The sequence below is a fragment of the Anolis sagrei genome, chromosome 6 (assembly GCF_037176765.1).
Source record: "Anolis sagrei isolate rAnoSag1 chromosome 6, rAnoSag1.mat, whole genome shotgun sequence".
Lineage (NCBI taxonomy): Eukaryota > Metazoa > Chordata > Lepidosauria > Squamata > Dactyloidae > Anolis > Anolis sagrei.
Window position 1 is genome coordinate 33,674,700 of NC_090026.1, and position 16,903 is coordinate 33,691,602.

Sequence of the window (16,903 nt, forward strand, 5' to 3'; positions counted from 1 at the left end):
AGAATATTGTAGATGGCATTACTTCCCTAGCTCCACAACTTTTCTGGACTGCTGTGTGGGTTAACAACAATACAGCCTGTGCATGCAAATTGTGATCAGATGCTTTGAATCACACAATAAAGAGAAAATAATTGTATTTTTGTAGCATTCATCAATATTTTAAGAGCCTTTTACTAGACTGAGATAATGATGTATGTGTAAATTTATAAAATAAGATAGAAAAGCTCAGTTTGAACATGTCCTTAGAAATGCAAAGATAAGTCCTGCTAATAAATCCATTACTTGAATAAGTCTTTTCCATATGATTTGCTATCATTGATTGTCACTCTAGCATTGACTCAGTGTAGTTACCTTCCTGTCGATGCTCACACTTTTTGAATTTCTGCTTACTAGCTTCTTACAAAAATGTCTACATAAAATATTTCTGCTTGATCCCTTCTCACACACTTTCTTATTTACTCCAATGCCATAAAATTAACTCTGTCGAGGATCAATTTGAAATGATCCATATGCCGACAAGTGTATTACATTTCTCTCATGTGGCTTTCTCTTTTTTTCTTTGAAATATTGCCTTATCTTGTCTTTTCCTGCCCATAATCGACAGGTTCTTAAAAGTTACACTAGTAAATAATAAATTAGGAATTGCAATATTCCCTGCAACATTTTTCACAGGGCATACAGGTGGAAGATAATGCTAAACATAGATAGGAAGCCTCTTTGGAACTATTTGACAATAAACATTCAGATTTTGGTTCTTCATTTAAGTGACAACATTCCAATCTCTTTAATTACTGGGGCATTAAATGTATCTTGTAACAAAAGATTGGAGGAAATTATCACAGAAATTATAGATCCTTCAGCCTAACTTCTATTCAAGCTGAATTCATAGATTCTGGTAAAGCTGATAGAAAACATGGTATTAGCTTACCATCTACAGAAAGAAGCCCTACTAATCCAATAATAGTAGGTTTCACCCATCTGCTATTGAAATGACAGCCATTGGCCACTGAAATGAACAGTGATGGCTACCATTTCACTGTAGCAGTTAATCCATTCCAGGTGTAATTTGAACTTCAAAATAACTATCCAAGGTGCTGAACTTAACTTGGCCATAGAATTGACATGAAAGCTAGCAGCCACCCCTGGAAGTCGGTAGGCCTTCAGTTTATCAGGACTTGGTAAGACCAATTTATTATATTTAGTCATCTCTATGTATAACTAAATAGATGCAGTCGAGATCTTTAACTGTTGTGTCCCAGTAAACATTTAATGGATGTTCATAGCATAGGGTTGTTTAAAAAAAAAAAAAGATTGTCCCATGCATACTGTGCTTTCTATAGAAGAAGACAACTACAAGGTGTTATGAGACTACCAGGGAGATTTGGAGAGCTGCAAGTGAGAGTTGGTATCATCCAGTGTGGTAACTCATAGTGTAACACTCATACAACTTCTCCCATACAAAAATCATACCACAGTATTATAGCTTAAACAACAGAAAAAATGACAAAATCAATGACTATTAAAAACAACAGCAATGAAAACAACAGTGCATGCTTGTAGTACAGTATATTCAAATGAAACCACATAATTTGAAGTGTTGTTGTAACTGGGTAATATAGACAGCTGTGCACATGAATGAGAAGACTCAAAAAGTAAATTATTACAAAGTTTAGCCTTGTGGACATTTTGATATGGCACATGTAAAGTGGCTTAAAATAGGTTTCTCTGAACTAAGCTTAGTTCAGAGAAATTGTTTAAAGGGGATATCGTAATTTTTTGGTAACAGTGCTAAGAAAGCAATTCCTTATGTTACATTTTGTGCTGCTTATGGTTTCACAGTTATTTTGTTGTGTATTGTTTTGGGGGTGGGTGTACAATTGATAAGAGAGTAACAGAAAAAGATGAGAAGGACTGTCAAAATGCCTCTAAAAATGTCTAAATACTCCCCTAAAAGGTAACTTTGAAAAGGAACTAGAAAGCATTACTCACTGCTCAAATAAATTAACTTCATTGCCACATAGTATGTTTAAAATGTCATATCACACTCTTGTTGCTGAATGGAGAAGGGTGGAATCTCATTGAAAGTACTGGTAATTCATTATTTCCAAGCTGTGTCTGCAAGACAGGCAAAACCAAGCTTGCTGTTTTCATGACGATAAGGCAACCAAGAAAATTCAGCCCCACTTCATAGGGTTGTGTGCATGGGGTGTGAATATGTGATGACTCACACAATACAGTCTTGGGTCAGATTAGATGACCGAATGGTGTCCAGATTCTGGTTGGTTAAGCTGCTTGTTTTTGGCTTCCAGCAAAAGGAGCGTCTGAGTCCAGCCTGTTTTCCTGCATACTTATTTCTTTGAGAAATGGAGACAAGGGAAAACCCCATGCTGACAATGTTCTTATAGCAAATGAGATTAAATAAGTGCAGCAGCTCACTGTCAGCTTCCCGCCTTCCCCCTGGTGTAATTCAATTCGAGCTCGAGCAGCGATGGGAACTCACAGGGACGGCCTCTGCCACCCCTGCTGAGGCTTGGAATCTTTTAACATCTAAATAAAAGTTTCACTCAAGCATTTTTTACATTCCTGCCAGCAGGATCGGTGAACTGGCATTGGGCACATTAATGTTAATATTCATATTGGCAAATGTCTCCCTGTGTACTAGGCCTGTGATGGTAATTATAAATGTGTACTGCAAAATGACATTTAAGATTTGTGGGTTTTCAGCATAAGGGGATGGGGAGCAGGGCTTGGTTTCAAGAAAGAGCCACACTTTGTTAATGTAAAACTGATTTTACTGTCAAGGCAAGCAGATTGCAGCGCAATATGAAGAGGGCCGCATTTTGAGAGAGCTGTCCAAAATTTTTCTCTGCTTTTAATTTGGAATTGGGGAAGGGGTGCTCTGTTCCTTTTTGGAATATAATGATAGAGTCATAGAAACATAGACCTTTGTGAGATTTGTACCAGGGCATTTTAATCACTATTTCATGTTATAGAACAGGGGTCCTCAAACTAAGTCCCAAGGGCCGGATACAGCCCTCCAAGGTCATTTACTCGACCCTTTCTCAGGATCAACCTAAGTCTGAAACAACTTGAAAGCACAAACAACGACAACAATCCTATCGCATCAACCAAAAGCAGGTCCACACTTCCCATTGAAATACTAATACGTTTATATTTGTTAAATTTGTTCTCCATTTTAATTTTTGTATTAAGTGTTTTTTGCACTACAAATAAAATATGTGCAGTGTTCATGGGAAATCATTCATGCTTTTTTTCCAAATTATAATCTGACCCTCCAACAGTTTGAGGGACTGTATCCTGGCCCTTTGTTTAAAAAGTTTGAGGACCCCTGTTATAGAATATCTTACCCCTAAACACCTCAGCAGTTCAATCCAAGTATGTGGGATATTAGGTGTGAATCAAAATTTTCTTCTTAGTTCCTGGTAGACAGTCTTCGCTGGGGGAATGGCAAGGGTTTTGTCTTTTTATAGGAGAAGTGTCTGGTCTATGCCAGCAGAGAAAGCAGGACATAGAAATAAGCCTCTAGAATCATAGAGTTGGAAGTGAGATCATGGACCATCCAGTCGAACCCCCTGCCAAGAAGCAGGAAAATCACATTCAAAATACTCCTGACAGATGGCCTGGACACATGCCAGCTTGTCAACATCTCCATTAAATTGTGGTGCCCAGAATTGGACACAGTATTCCTTCAGATAGAGGTGAGAGAAGCTAATTGAAAACAGTAATTGCCCAAGGAATTTTCAGGCTTGCCTCTAGAAACTTACTGTCATTCTGTTTCAGCCTCTTTCAAATGTTTTCCATCAATTATGGATTATGTGAGCTCAGAAGAGTGTGCTTTTTTAAAATGCAGGAATGACTACATCTGGTCCATCTACAGTGGTGGAAAGGGCTTTCAGGTGAGCTAATGGCCCATTTGAGTCATGACAGACTTGAATTTGAATCTAGAATCTAATCAGGACTGAATGTAAAGGAAGGATTGTGTTTGAGTAAGTGCCACATTCACTTCCCTCACATTTTTCCTAGTGTTCTCCAGTTTTTTTGTGCCTAAGCAGTTTACAAAAAACCCCAATTCTTTACGATAGGTTTAAAGCTAGGGATTCCTAAATTGGGGAAGAAGAGAAGGAAAACTCCTGTTCGTCCTCAATAAAAGACCCTAGAGACTCCAAATCTGTCTGATCTTAGAAGTTAAGCAGGGTCAGGTCTGGTTAGTACTTGAATAGGAGATCACCAATGAATACCAGACACTGTAGGCTGTATTTCAAAGAAAGGAATTGTCAAAACCAACTCCAAGTATTCCTTGCCTAGGAAAATCCTGTGAAATTCATGGGATCGCCATAAGTTAAAAGGCAACTTGAAGGCACATATACACGCACAGTATGGGGAGGGAGGCAGAGAATTTGCACAAATGAACTCTTATATTTGGCTGCTGCAGTTGTGCCTCACGCTCACCTTGAGACACATTTGCAAGGATTTATATCTACCCCCAGAGTTTTGCAGAGTCATAAAACTCTAAAATGAAAATAGTTCTCTGAAGGAAGAGAGAAGTAGAAGAAGGAAAATTTGACAACATAGATGAATTGGCATGTTAAGAGAGAGCTGCATAGCCAAACAAGGAGAAACCCCTCCTGGTACAGGCTTCATGCCTAAAAAGCGGTGAACATGACCACTGGGGAGATGATCAGTAGCACTTTTAGATAGCAGATGGATGGGTCTGAGATAAATTAACTACTACTTGGAATATTGCCAAGGTTTCCACAGACGTCTGCCATATTCACTGCTGCAGGTCCAGAGAGAGGAATTCCTTACCTTTAGGAATTTGGCAGGGGTGACTACAAAGAGAAAACGGTGTTTTCTTTTTGTCCAGGTTGCTATTTTCCTGACTGATTTTGAAGTAGCATGCGTTTCCTTCATTGTCACATCTAGGCAAGTGGAGGAGCCTGTGTGTTTTGCTTTTTTGTCATGAAACTACCAGAGGAAACATTTCTTTGAGGACATACAAGACCCTAGATTAGAAGCTGGAAAAGTCACATTTTGAAAATCTCCCAGAATATTCAGCCAGCATAGCCAGCTAATATATTTGATCTCTTTCTTCTGTGGTTAGTTTTTCCCCCTTTAACATGTTATTCTTTCAAAAAAATGATTTACAGTGTTCTTTGGAGCTCAATTTCTTTTACAATAATTGTTTTCTTTCTCTTCCTTTTCAAAAATGTTTATGTATTCTCCTTAGTTCAATTTCCTTTCTTCTAACTTTTTAAACTTGTTTGTAATGTTTTCTTTCAACATTTTTCAATGTAGTTTTGGAGCTCAAGAAAACAGAGACAATTCCATATAAAATCCTTAATGTTCTTCTGCATGTTAAGTTGGGAATACTTATTTCTTTGCTTTATTTTTTCTTTCTTTCATACATTTGGTAAATCTTTCCTTCTTGATTCTGTTTGTTCTTTGGCATTTTGTAGTGCTCTTTTTTGGCTTCATGCCTGTATGAAATTTGTAATCTATGTAAATGCTCCCTCTTGATTGAGTCTGGTCACTTTCTTTGACCGGGGGCCACTTGACCAGGGACCACTTAACCAGGAACCACTCTTCAACATTAGTACCAAAAGGGTTACAAATCAGTTTTTGGTCAACTTTAGATTCAGTTTGGTTATTTGAGGTGCTGATTCAGAAAATTGCATTGAATAGACCACATCAGCTCTAGTTTCTGATACAGAACATAGGCCATCCAGTAGTTGTCACTTGGTTGCCCACAGAAAACCATATTTAATAATCTAGAGCTGAAGTAATCTTTCGTGGGTAGTCAGCCTTTCCCTTCCCAACATCTCCATTGCCTCAGCACTATAAGAGGGTTTCACAAGACCAGTTGCTCTTGTTGCCATGTGGTTTCAAGGCAACAGTGTAGGAATGGGGCCGCGGACCATATTTTTGTTTTTGAGGACCACTGGTGGTCGACAGACCAAAGGTTGGGAACCACTGCTCTAAACATTCAGTTTTGCTTTTACTTTTTGTCAGGTTAGAAGCAACACATTAAGTCTTGAGAAGAGAAGACATTTGTGGTTATCCTACTCTCTTTCTTTCTTTCTTTTGCTTCTTATTGCTGCCTTAGCTCAGGTTTATAGTTCCTTTCTGTCTCAAAGTTTCCAAATCCTGCCTTTAAAAATATTATTTCTACTGTGCCCTCGCTTAGCCTTTCCCAACTTGTTTTGCTATAGCATTTTATACATAGTACATCATGGCTTTTCCTTAAAACATTTTCAGCTGTTCTGTTCATTTCATAATTCTTTCTACACATCTTAGTTATACCTACATTGCTATAGGTTTCCCTTCACTGGTTTCCTCTATGGTTTTGCATTAGATTTAAACTTCTGTTAACCTTTCAGCCTTTTCATGATCTCGTCCTTATCGATCTTCATTGCTTTTTCTCTCTTCTTCTCTTTGGTCCTTTTTTCCTCAAATACGAATGTTCGTATTAAATCTTGACTCCTTTGTGTTATTTTTTGCCTCTGTAATCTTATGATCCCTTGTATGTTGAATTTTCCCCTTTTCAATATTCAGATGACACAATTTGTCCCACTTGAATAAACCACTTAAGCCACAATTCACCTACAATTACTTAAAGCCACAATTTCCCTCTTGATGTCAATTTTTAAATAAAGTGTTTTCCTACTCATAAGTTAATTATTTTGCTAATTATTGTGACTCAGATCAGTTTTAATTTGCTCCAGATCAGGTTAGATCTATCCTGTTGAGTTCCAGAGTTAGCCACTCAGGCCTGATACGGAGTATCTTGCTGATTATGATTCTATAATGGTTTAAAAACAAAAAAGTAACATACCCAGACATTATGTCTCCTGCATTACAGCATAAGGAAAACATGGTGGTACAATGAGGAAGGATTAGACTGGGCTGTAGTTTGCTAATTGACAGCTCTAGCTTCCAATTTTACAGCACATTTCAGCTACAATGTTTGCAGGGGGTCTGTGTGAGATCACTAATATTATATGTTGCAGTTTTTCTAGTTTGTTCTCATTTAATATTTAACTGTAACTGTAGTAATCAGAGAGTGAAAATTAGAATTGTGTGTTTGGACAGTATTGTTGGAATAGATTTGATTTCAACTTGAGTTTAGTGCAGTCAAACTCACAGCCTGAATCTCGGTTAGGTTCTCTTCTGCATCTTCAGCCATTTTTTATGTTCTAGGGCACAAATGTCAAACGCAAGGCTTATGGCCCAAATCTGGCCAGTCTCCAGATGCTGGGTTACAACTTCTGTATTCATCAGCACCAGACATCATGACTAGAGCTGACGGGATTTGTGATACAATAACATCTGGAAGGCTGCAGTTTGTTATGTTTAGTCAGGATAGTGGGTTTGGAATTTAGATACAAGGTGTGTGGATCTGATATCTGGTTTTAAAATGTCCTTTAACATCTCCCCAACTTCAGGGCCTCAAGTGCTGTTGGGTTGCAGTTATCACCAGTCTGTATGGCTGGTCATCAAAAGTGATGGGAGTTGTCATTCAATAACATCTGTAAAAAAAAAAAAAGAGCACCAACCACTATACAAAACAATTATAGTCGCTCTCTGTATCCACAGATTCTCCATCTCTGAAGGAAACCATAAGGCTGATGTGGCCCTCTTTTTGGGAACATTGCTAATTTTAAAAGTTATTAATTCTTTAAAACACTCTTCACTCTTTAAAACTATGTAGATTGACTGATTAACATTGAAGTTATTCATATAGTTCACTAATGAAATGGTAAATTTGTTAGAAGCTGGAATAATCATCTCCCTGTTGAATAAAATAAGTCAGAAAAAGAAGAATTAGAAGATATGCGTCATATGGATTCTTAGCCTAAGCCTCTATTGCCTCATGCATTTTAGAAGGAACTAAGTGGTGAGGAAAAGGAAAGGAAAGTGACAGAAGGGAAGAATGAAATAGGGGAGTCATTTGCTTAGTAGAAGGCCATCAGGCAATCATGGTCTTTCAGTATGTCATACCCTTTAGTGCTGACAGCCAGTATGTTCCTTCTTCACCCTACACACATACCTGTTGACAGGCATGAAAATTGTTGAAGCTTTTCAAAGGAGCAGGGAGATTTGTCTAGGACAAATGACCATATAGACAAAAATATGTTTTCTTCTGTGTCATGTATAAAGCCCAGAGTTCCTAACAGAAGTGGTTTTCTGTTGCTCAGAGATGATCTGACTGTATTTAGTGTATTTAATTCATGGGTTCCATTAAAGCCTCATGAATAGGCTTGTAATGCCATCAAAAATATCCTATGTATGTGAATTTGATATGACCAGAGTTTAGAGTCCAAGAGTCTTTGCAACATTGGGATAGACTGAAGACTGACAGGTCAGAGGTTGAAATCCAGGGAGAGTGCGAATGAGCTCCCTCTATCAGCTCCAGCACCCCATGTGGGGAAATGAGAGAAGCCTCTCACAAGGATGGTAAAACATCAAAAACATCTGGGTATCCCCTGGGCAACATCCTTGCAGATGGCCAATTCTCTCACACCAGAAGCGACTTGCAGTTTCTCAAGTCGCTCCTGACATGAAAAAAAATGGGATGGATTATTTGTGGGGTACATCTCTTATGACCTTATCAGATAGGCAAAATTGTCCATTGTATGATTCTCCCTCTTCACTTGCGACATGGAGCTTACCAGCTCCAATCTCATGATGTAGACCTACTCCCAATGGGACTCTGATGTGCAATTAAAGAGGAGGCGTTTTTTGCCATGGTGGCAACACAGGAGGCTTCCTGTGTTGTATAGTATCATAGTTGGAAGAGACCACATGGGCCATCTAATCCAACGCCACACATGTCATTAATAAAGATGTTGAACAGTATTGGGTCGAGGACCAAACCCTGAAGTACTTCACTCATCACTTCTTTCCAGGATGAAGAGGTAGCATTGATGAGCACTCTTTAAGTTCAGTCATTTAACCAAGTACAGATGTACCTAGTACTAGCACTGCCTATTCCACATTTGACTAGTTTGCTTGCAAAAAGTTCATGGGGAACCTTGTTGAAGGCCTTGCTGAAATCAAAATATGCATCTACCAAGTTTGTAACCCTATCAAAAAAAAAAAAGAGATAAGATTGGTCTGGCATAACTTGTTTTTGAGAAATCCATGCTGACTTTTAGTAATCACAGCATCCCTTTCTAAGTGATTGCAGACTGCCTCCTTAATGATCTGCTCCAGAAACTTTCTTGCTATTGATGTTAGACTGACATCAATGGCTTCAAACTACAGGAAAGGACTTCCTAACTTTGAGAGCTGTTCAGTAGCGGAACCCTCTGCTCCAGAGTGTGGTGGAGTTATCTTTTTTAGAGGCTTTCAAACAGAGGCTGGATGGCCATCTGTCAGGGGTGATTTGATTGCAATTTTCCTGCTTCTTGGCAGGGGGTTGGACTGGATGGCCCATAAGGTCTCTTCCGACTCTATGATTCTATGACTGGATTGTTATTCTTTGGGTCCTCTATTTTCCCTTCTTGAAGAGAGGGATAACATTTTCCCTCCTCTAATCTGCTGGGACTTCTCCTGTTCTCCAAAAATTCTCAACAGGGGGAGGCCAGGTGGCAAACACTTCCCCCATGTGATGGGGTGGAAGGGAAGCACGGTGATGCAGGACGCGGGGCAACAGGTTCTCCATGCTCCCTGCCAGATTTGCCACAATGCATGGCGAATCCCAGTCTTAATGTGATGAGGTCTATAGTCCAGCAATTAGGAGCAGCCAAGTATTCTGGTTTGGTATTGCTCTTTCCAATATAGAACTCCAGGCTGGGGCCTCTGATTTCCAGTTCGCATACTGAGAAACTGGAAGAATTAATTGACTCAACACTCTGAGCTTTCAGCTAATTAACAAGAAATATAAGCGGGCCAGGCAAAAGGTTATGTAAATGTCTACCAGAGGGTGTAAATCTCTCGTTGAGACAGACCAGGGATCGATTTGCAGGACTGGGCTTGATGAGCAGGATATATGTTAAATGTTTCCATAGTGTGCAGTGAACTGTAATAGAAAGTAAGATATTTTTATTTAATTATGTGTCCAAAACTCACCACTGGGCTGCTACTCCCAGAGCTAAAGCTACTTCAAAATGTGTTTTGAGTCACAAATCTTGGAAGATGTTTTCACTACATCTCTTAAAGGTACTACAAGGTACCTTTTGCTTGCCTCTAAAAATCCATAGAAAAAACATGTGGGATTGGAATGAAACATTTCCAGGTCAGAGTTCGATGTTTCAATGTATATTTAGCTGACACTTACATCCATCAATTCATCCACAAATCTCTAACCATTGCCAAATGTAACACTGGAAAAGATACATCCTTGAACAATAACTTCAGTGGGGGATCAAAGTTGTAGAGCTTTTACTCAAGGGCCTTGAATGTGGAACCCACACATCCAGCCTCATTGGACATATCAAGCTACATGGGATTGTTGTACTCTATCCACACAACTGGAAGCAATTCCCGTGTCCTTAGGCAATCCCTCGTTGTCCGAGTAGGATTGTCTTCCAAGATCAGTGTACTGGCAGTGGGTACGTAGGTGACTGTGGAGCCCTATTCTTAATCTGCATGTTCTCCCGCAGTGAGAGTATTGGTGGAAGGCGGTCCCGGTCAGGATTGGCTTGATGCGCCTTCCTCTTGGCACATTTCTCTCTTTCACCCTCCATTTGTGCCTCTTCAAATTCTACAGCACTGCTGGTCACAGCTGATCTCCAGCTGGAGCGCTCAAGGGCCAGGACTTCCCAGTTCTCAGTGTCTATGCCAGAGTTTTTAAGGTTGGCTTTGAGCCCCTCTTTAAATCTCTTTTCCTACCCTCCAACATTCCATTTTCCATTCTTGAGTTTGGAGTAGAGCAACTGCTTTGGGAGACGGTGATTAGGCATCCGGACAACTGCTTTGGGAGACGGTGGTCGGGCATCCGGACAACGTGGCCGGTTGATGGTGAAGAACTATCACTTCAATGCTGGTGGTCTTTGCTTCTTCCAGCACGCTGCCATTTGTTTGCTCGTCTTCCCAAGAGATTTGCAGGATTTTTTGGAGGCAGCGCTGATGGAATTGTTTCAGGAGTTACATGTGATGTCCGTAAACAGTCCATGTCTCACAGGCGTATAGCCGGGTTGGGAGGACAATAGCTTTATAAACAAGCACCTTGGTATCCCTACGGATAACAAGGGATACTATAGGGAATTCCCATGTAATCATACAAGCACACATTCTCACCCCTCTTTCACATTTGACTGTATGAGAAATATTTAGCTTGGTTACAAAACTCTCACTGAACACCATTTTCTTCTATTTAAATCCTAAATATGTCTGAGAAGGGAGATCACCCTTGTGATTGAGACATTCAGGAGCAAAGAAACACTCATGTCAAGAAGTTGGTAGGCACTCCTAACCAAACCTGGAAATGTTTGTTTTGGATTCTCAGAATTTCCCAATGCTGGCTGGAAGATCCTGGGAGTTGTATGTAGTCTAAAAAAAGAACTTTTCTGAGCTCAGCTCCTAGTCCAGCTTGCTGAGGTTTCTCGGGAACTTCTTTACCAGCTTTTCAACATGGATGAGTGGTTGAACTCATAAATAGGACATATTCTGAATTATAATGCACCAGGCACTTCCAGCAGCTCCAATTAAAGGTACATTAATTAAAGAGGTGAGACAGAGAGCAGTAAAGAAATGAGGTATTGCTTTTTTAAAGAAAGCAAAGCATTAAAATTGACTAATTAACACTGACTTAACAGAAACTCTAAAGTACTTATCAATTTGCATAATATAAGCGGGTAGACAACATCCCACTCAGCCACTGAAGATGGAGATAATAACTGCTTCTTTAAATAATACTATTTTTGTAGGGAGAATCCCAAGGGAGAAGGAAAGAACGATCCGATCAAAAAGGATTTTGACTATGTGTGTTGCAATATTTAACATAGCATTGGATTCCTGCAAATCATGTGTTGAGATGTAACATGAAGGGATTTCCCATCCACTTGTTTTTCTCTTTCTGACAGTCTGTGTGGCATGATGCAAATATATTGTGCCTACATGAGTGCTTTGGCAATGACGACTAAGGAGTCTCTTCAGCCAAAGAGGGGGCATTCGCAGAAAGGGTGGATCTTGCTTTTCATTACAGACCCATTAAGCTCAGTGTGATTTATTTCTAAATACACATGCATAATATTGTACCGTTAGTCATCCCACAGTGACAACCTGTCATAACCCAAAATGGATTCTAATCAGTTTCAACCTTCAGCTGGGCCTTAACACACACACACACAGAGGAATGTTCCAAGAAAAATATAACTGGTCAGTTATCATGCTATGCCAGAACTAAATTTTTGTATCATATTTAGACTGGCTTCCCGAAAAGATATGGCAGTTCATAGAATCATAGAATCAAAGAGTTGGAAGAGACATCATGGGCCATCCAGTCCAACCCCCTGCCAAGAAGCAGGCATATTGCATGGCAATAGCTAATGGGATTCCCTTGAATGGGCCATGTTTGTCTTACTGGTATATTATGGAATCCAATTACATGGAAGTTGACTGTCAGTCTTCAGCATTTAGATTCTATAATCCAGAAAAATTGAAACTGGTGACAGTTAAGATTGTGACTTATATACAATTGGATTTTCTTGATTGTTTTTTTTCACATGTACTTCTCAAACTAGAAAGCTTAATTTTCCATTTTAAATCCATAATTGTTCTTTTATTTATTTATTTTTCAAAGCTGAGAACAACTCACAGAAGTCTTTTCAAGATCACATAATACTAAAACAAGGATACTTGGAGAAAAAATCCAGAGGTAAAGGAACAATTAAATCATGGTTACTGTTGCTGCTTCATGTGTGTGTGTGTAGGCCTGGGTAACAACGCAAAAATTTGTTTCTAAAATCGATTTGTATTTGGGGTTTTTTTTTGTTTCGATATTTAAAATAATTACAAAATTTTCCCTTAAAAAAGTTCGGTATTTACGAAATTTCGTTAATATTTACAAAACATTTTGTAAAGATGGCGCCCTTTTTTTCAATATTTTTTAAATATTTTTTAATTTAATTATTAATTTAGTAGAATAGGGAGGAGAAATTATTATTGAGGGAAGGCAGGCACTCACTCTGGCGGGCCCTCAAGCGCTGCCGCCGAGTCGGGCCCGGCTCCTCCGAAGCAATGCGAAATTGGGAGAAGGGCTCCCCAAAGGCCATCTAGCCCAGCCCTCCGCTAAGCAATTGGGAGAACGAAGCACAGCCCTCCGCTAAGGAATTGGGAGAATGAAGCACACCCACCGCAAAGGTGAGGAAGGAGGGACGGGCCGCCTTCCCGCTGAGGGTCGCTCGCCCTCTCGCTCGCCCTCTCGCTCGCCCTCTCGCTCGCCCTCTCGCTCGCCCTCTCGCTCGCCCTCTCGCTCGCTTGCTCAGCTGGCGCCTTCCCCGCCCTCTCCTCCTCCTCCTCCTCCTCCTCCTCTTTCAGGCTCTGCCTCTGACTGGCTAAGAGAGGAGAGAGAGGAGAGCTCCCAGCAAGCATCGCCAGGCCATCTTACGTATTTCCGAAATGGACGGAAATACAAAAATTTTTGGCGCCTGCCATTTCGATATTTAAAAACACTTCCGGGTTTAAAAATAAGTTTTGTAATCGTTTTGTAATTGCTAAAATTAACGAATATTTAACGAATTACAAAATTAACGAACGAAACCGCCCAGGCCTAGTGTTTATGCATGTATTTAAGAATGTACTTTACTTGGTATGTTTCTAGCCCACTTTACTTCCTCAGAGGTCAAGGCAATGTTCATTGTCCTCCTCCCAATTTTCTTTGTTGGGTAGGGTAGTCTGAGAGATGGTGATTGGCCCCGGATCGTTATCAGTTCACATCCCTTTATCTTATATCAACAGTGAACTGAAAGACTATGTGACAGAAACTGTGGGCAGAAAGTCAGTTAGATGCAGTGTTCACAAGTATTATTATATATATTTATATCCTACTTTCCTCTCTGAAACAAGACTCAAAGCAGTTAAGTACCCATGACAAAACAGTGGCACGTTACACATTAACTTCAAGAGGTGTTTATGTGGACATTAAAACAGTCAATGCTGTCCAGACCTTGTAAAAGCAGATTTACACTGATTGCTCAGCAGATAGATTTGTCTTCATGGAAGTCAATGTTTAAGAAATAACTGGAGATTCCTCAAGAGAATGTTCTAAATGGAGAAAGCTTTCAAATGGCAAAGGTGCCATCTTCATTCAGCAAAAGGGAGACTTATTTGTATATGGAGAGATAATATTAAGGGTATTGTTTCAAATAAAATTTGGGGAGCGAGTTGTGTTAGTTTGTGGACAACACAACACAGATGGCACCTTACATTTTATTTGGTATAAGCGTTTGTGGACTATACCTGATGAAGTAGGTTGAAGTCCATGGAATCATCTGTCAAATAAAATGTGTTAGTTTTAAGATGCTATAAATTTAAGAACAACCTATGTTTTGGGTTGAGGGAGATACCTCACCCTGTTTTTCCAAAATAATGTGCCCCTTCCCTGTTACACCATGGGCTCTTGGTAAACAAATCTCTCCACTGTTCATGTTGGAAAGAGATAAATTTGGTCAAGTTAGAAAATAAAGGTAAAGGTTTCCCCTCGATGTTAAATCTAGTCATGTCCAACTCTGAGGGGTGGTGCTCATCTTCTTTTCTAAACTGAAGAACTGCCGTTGTCCGTAGATGCCTCCAAGGTCATTGGCCAGCATGACTACATGGAGTGCTGTTACCTTCCCGCCGAGGCAGTACCTATTGATGATCCCAAATTTGCATGTGTTTGCATGTGTTCAAACTGCTAGGTTGGTAGAAGCTAGGGCTAACAATGGGAGTTCACCCCACTCCCCAAATTCAAACCGCCAACCTTTCAATCAGCAAGTTCAGCAGCTCAGCGGTTTAACATGCTGCACCACTAGGGGCTCCTAAGTTAGAGAATAAACGGAACATATACTTAGGAAAGGTACACCCTCAAGTGAAAAATTACTTGGTTCTGCTACTCTTCATCTATATAGTTTGCATTTATCATGAACCTTCACTGGCATATGTTCTGCTTCAACATATGTTATGACAGTATTTCCTGCCCAGTTTATTGTATTGTTGCATGTTCTTGCGCTCCTGTAAAAATGTATTGCACTCATTGAATCTGTACCTCAGCTATGTTTCTTTCAGCTGTATTGTTTTTATATTGCTTTCAATTGTGTTGTTATTTGTTTTATCTGATGTTTTAATTGGTTAAAGTGTTTCACATGTGTGTTTTAATTGTAATCTTGGGCATGTCCCTTGTAAACCACCCCGAGTCCCCTAGGGGAGATGGTTGGTGGCGTATAAAAATAAAGTAGTCATTATTATTATTATTATTATTATTATTATGCTTGGAAACATATGGCTAAGGACTTGGCCTCATAGGAGAGGGAAATTAAATATCTATTTTTATCTTCTAAACACAGAATTGACTAGATAGCAATCCATAGAACTTCACAGCATTCAAGGATGGGACAGTGTGTAGTATCTGCTAGTGGAGAAACCAATCAATCAAAACTTTATTAGAGTCCAAAGACCCAGTTTGCTCAGCTGTAAAAGGTGTACAACTAAGCAAACAGATTAATAAACTGATAAGACTAATTAAATATGGGAGGAAATTATAAATATTTGAAGCACACAGGTGACAAATGTTATAAATTGATATGTGTATTTTCATTGCGTTAATGCAGTGGTTCTCAACCTGTGGGTCCCCAGATGTTTTGACCTCAACTCCCAGAAATCCCAGCCAGTTTATCAGCTGTTAGGATTTCTGGGCGTTGAAAGCCAAAACATCTGGAGATCCATAGGTTGATAACCACTGGGTTAAATGCAAATTTCTCTACCAGATTTCTTACAATTGATAGTAGGCAGAAAAAACTGTTTTCTGTGCAGAGCCTTGTACACTGTTGGCAGAAACAGATTGCCTGGGAGCAGAAGTAGGAGTAGTTCTTGGTGGCAGGGATTGATGATAACAACAGCCTCCGATTAGCATAGGCCTTGGGAACTTTGGAACCTCCTTGGAGATGGAGAATCATTTCCTGTTTCCAAGCTATTGACTCCTGACCTTTATTCACCTCCTTCTCCTTTCATGTTCACAGACCCCAAAATCTTTGGCTCTGAGTGGCAGAAACGATGGTGTGTCCTCGACAATATGGCCTTCTATTACTATGCGAATGAAAAAAGTATGTAATGCTCCTGACACACCCACAAACCTCTAATGTTATCATGTGATTGCACTGAGGAGAAAGACAGCAGGAATCTATTGAAGGACTCATGAAACACCTTCATGAGTTTCCAGTTTTTCACATCAGAGAGTGGCATAGGCATTTTTGCTCTAAAGCCAGTTCAATTCAGTATCACCTTTAACTGATGACATTCCTTTCCACACTTGCTTTTATACTGCTGCAAGGATCTTAGAGAGTTTTGTTGTTGCATACCTTCAATCCATTCAGACTTATGGCTACTCCAAAGCATACGTATCACATGGGTATTCTTAGCAGAATTTGTTCAGAGGGTGTTTTCCCTTGCCTTTCTCTGCAGATGAGACAGTATGACTTGCTCAAGGTCACCTATTAGATTTCAATGTCTGAGTTGGGAATTAAGCCCTGGTCTCCCAGTGTCCTAGTCCAACATTCAAACCACTACACCATACTGACTCTCCAGAGAGATATCCAGAGGATTTAATAAACTATTCCATTACAACTCTGGAAAAATTTTACATCTAAACTTACCCAATAATTTTCATAGCCAATCATGGATAAGAATCCCGGTCTCCCTGATCCACATGCAACACTTTAAGCATTGCATCACATGAGCTCTT

The 16,903-nt window shown here is 39.7% G+C and overlaps 1 protein-coding gene across 1 annotated transcript in view; it reads left to right on the forward strand.

The window, feature by feature from the left end:
- SKAP1 (src kinase associated phosphoprotein 1) overlaps nt 1–16,903 on the forward strand; it is a 368,343-nt gene that overhangs the window by 256,716 nt on the left and 94,724 nt on the right. Inside the window, exons 5-6 of the mRNA XM_067470003.1 lie at nt 12,767–12,841; nt 16,182–16,265. Of these exons, the coding sequence (XP_067326104.1) occupies nt 12,767–12,841; nt 16,182–16,265 (159 nt within the window). The remainder of the gene's footprint in view (nt 1–12,766; nt 12,842–16,181; nt 16,266–16,903) is intronic.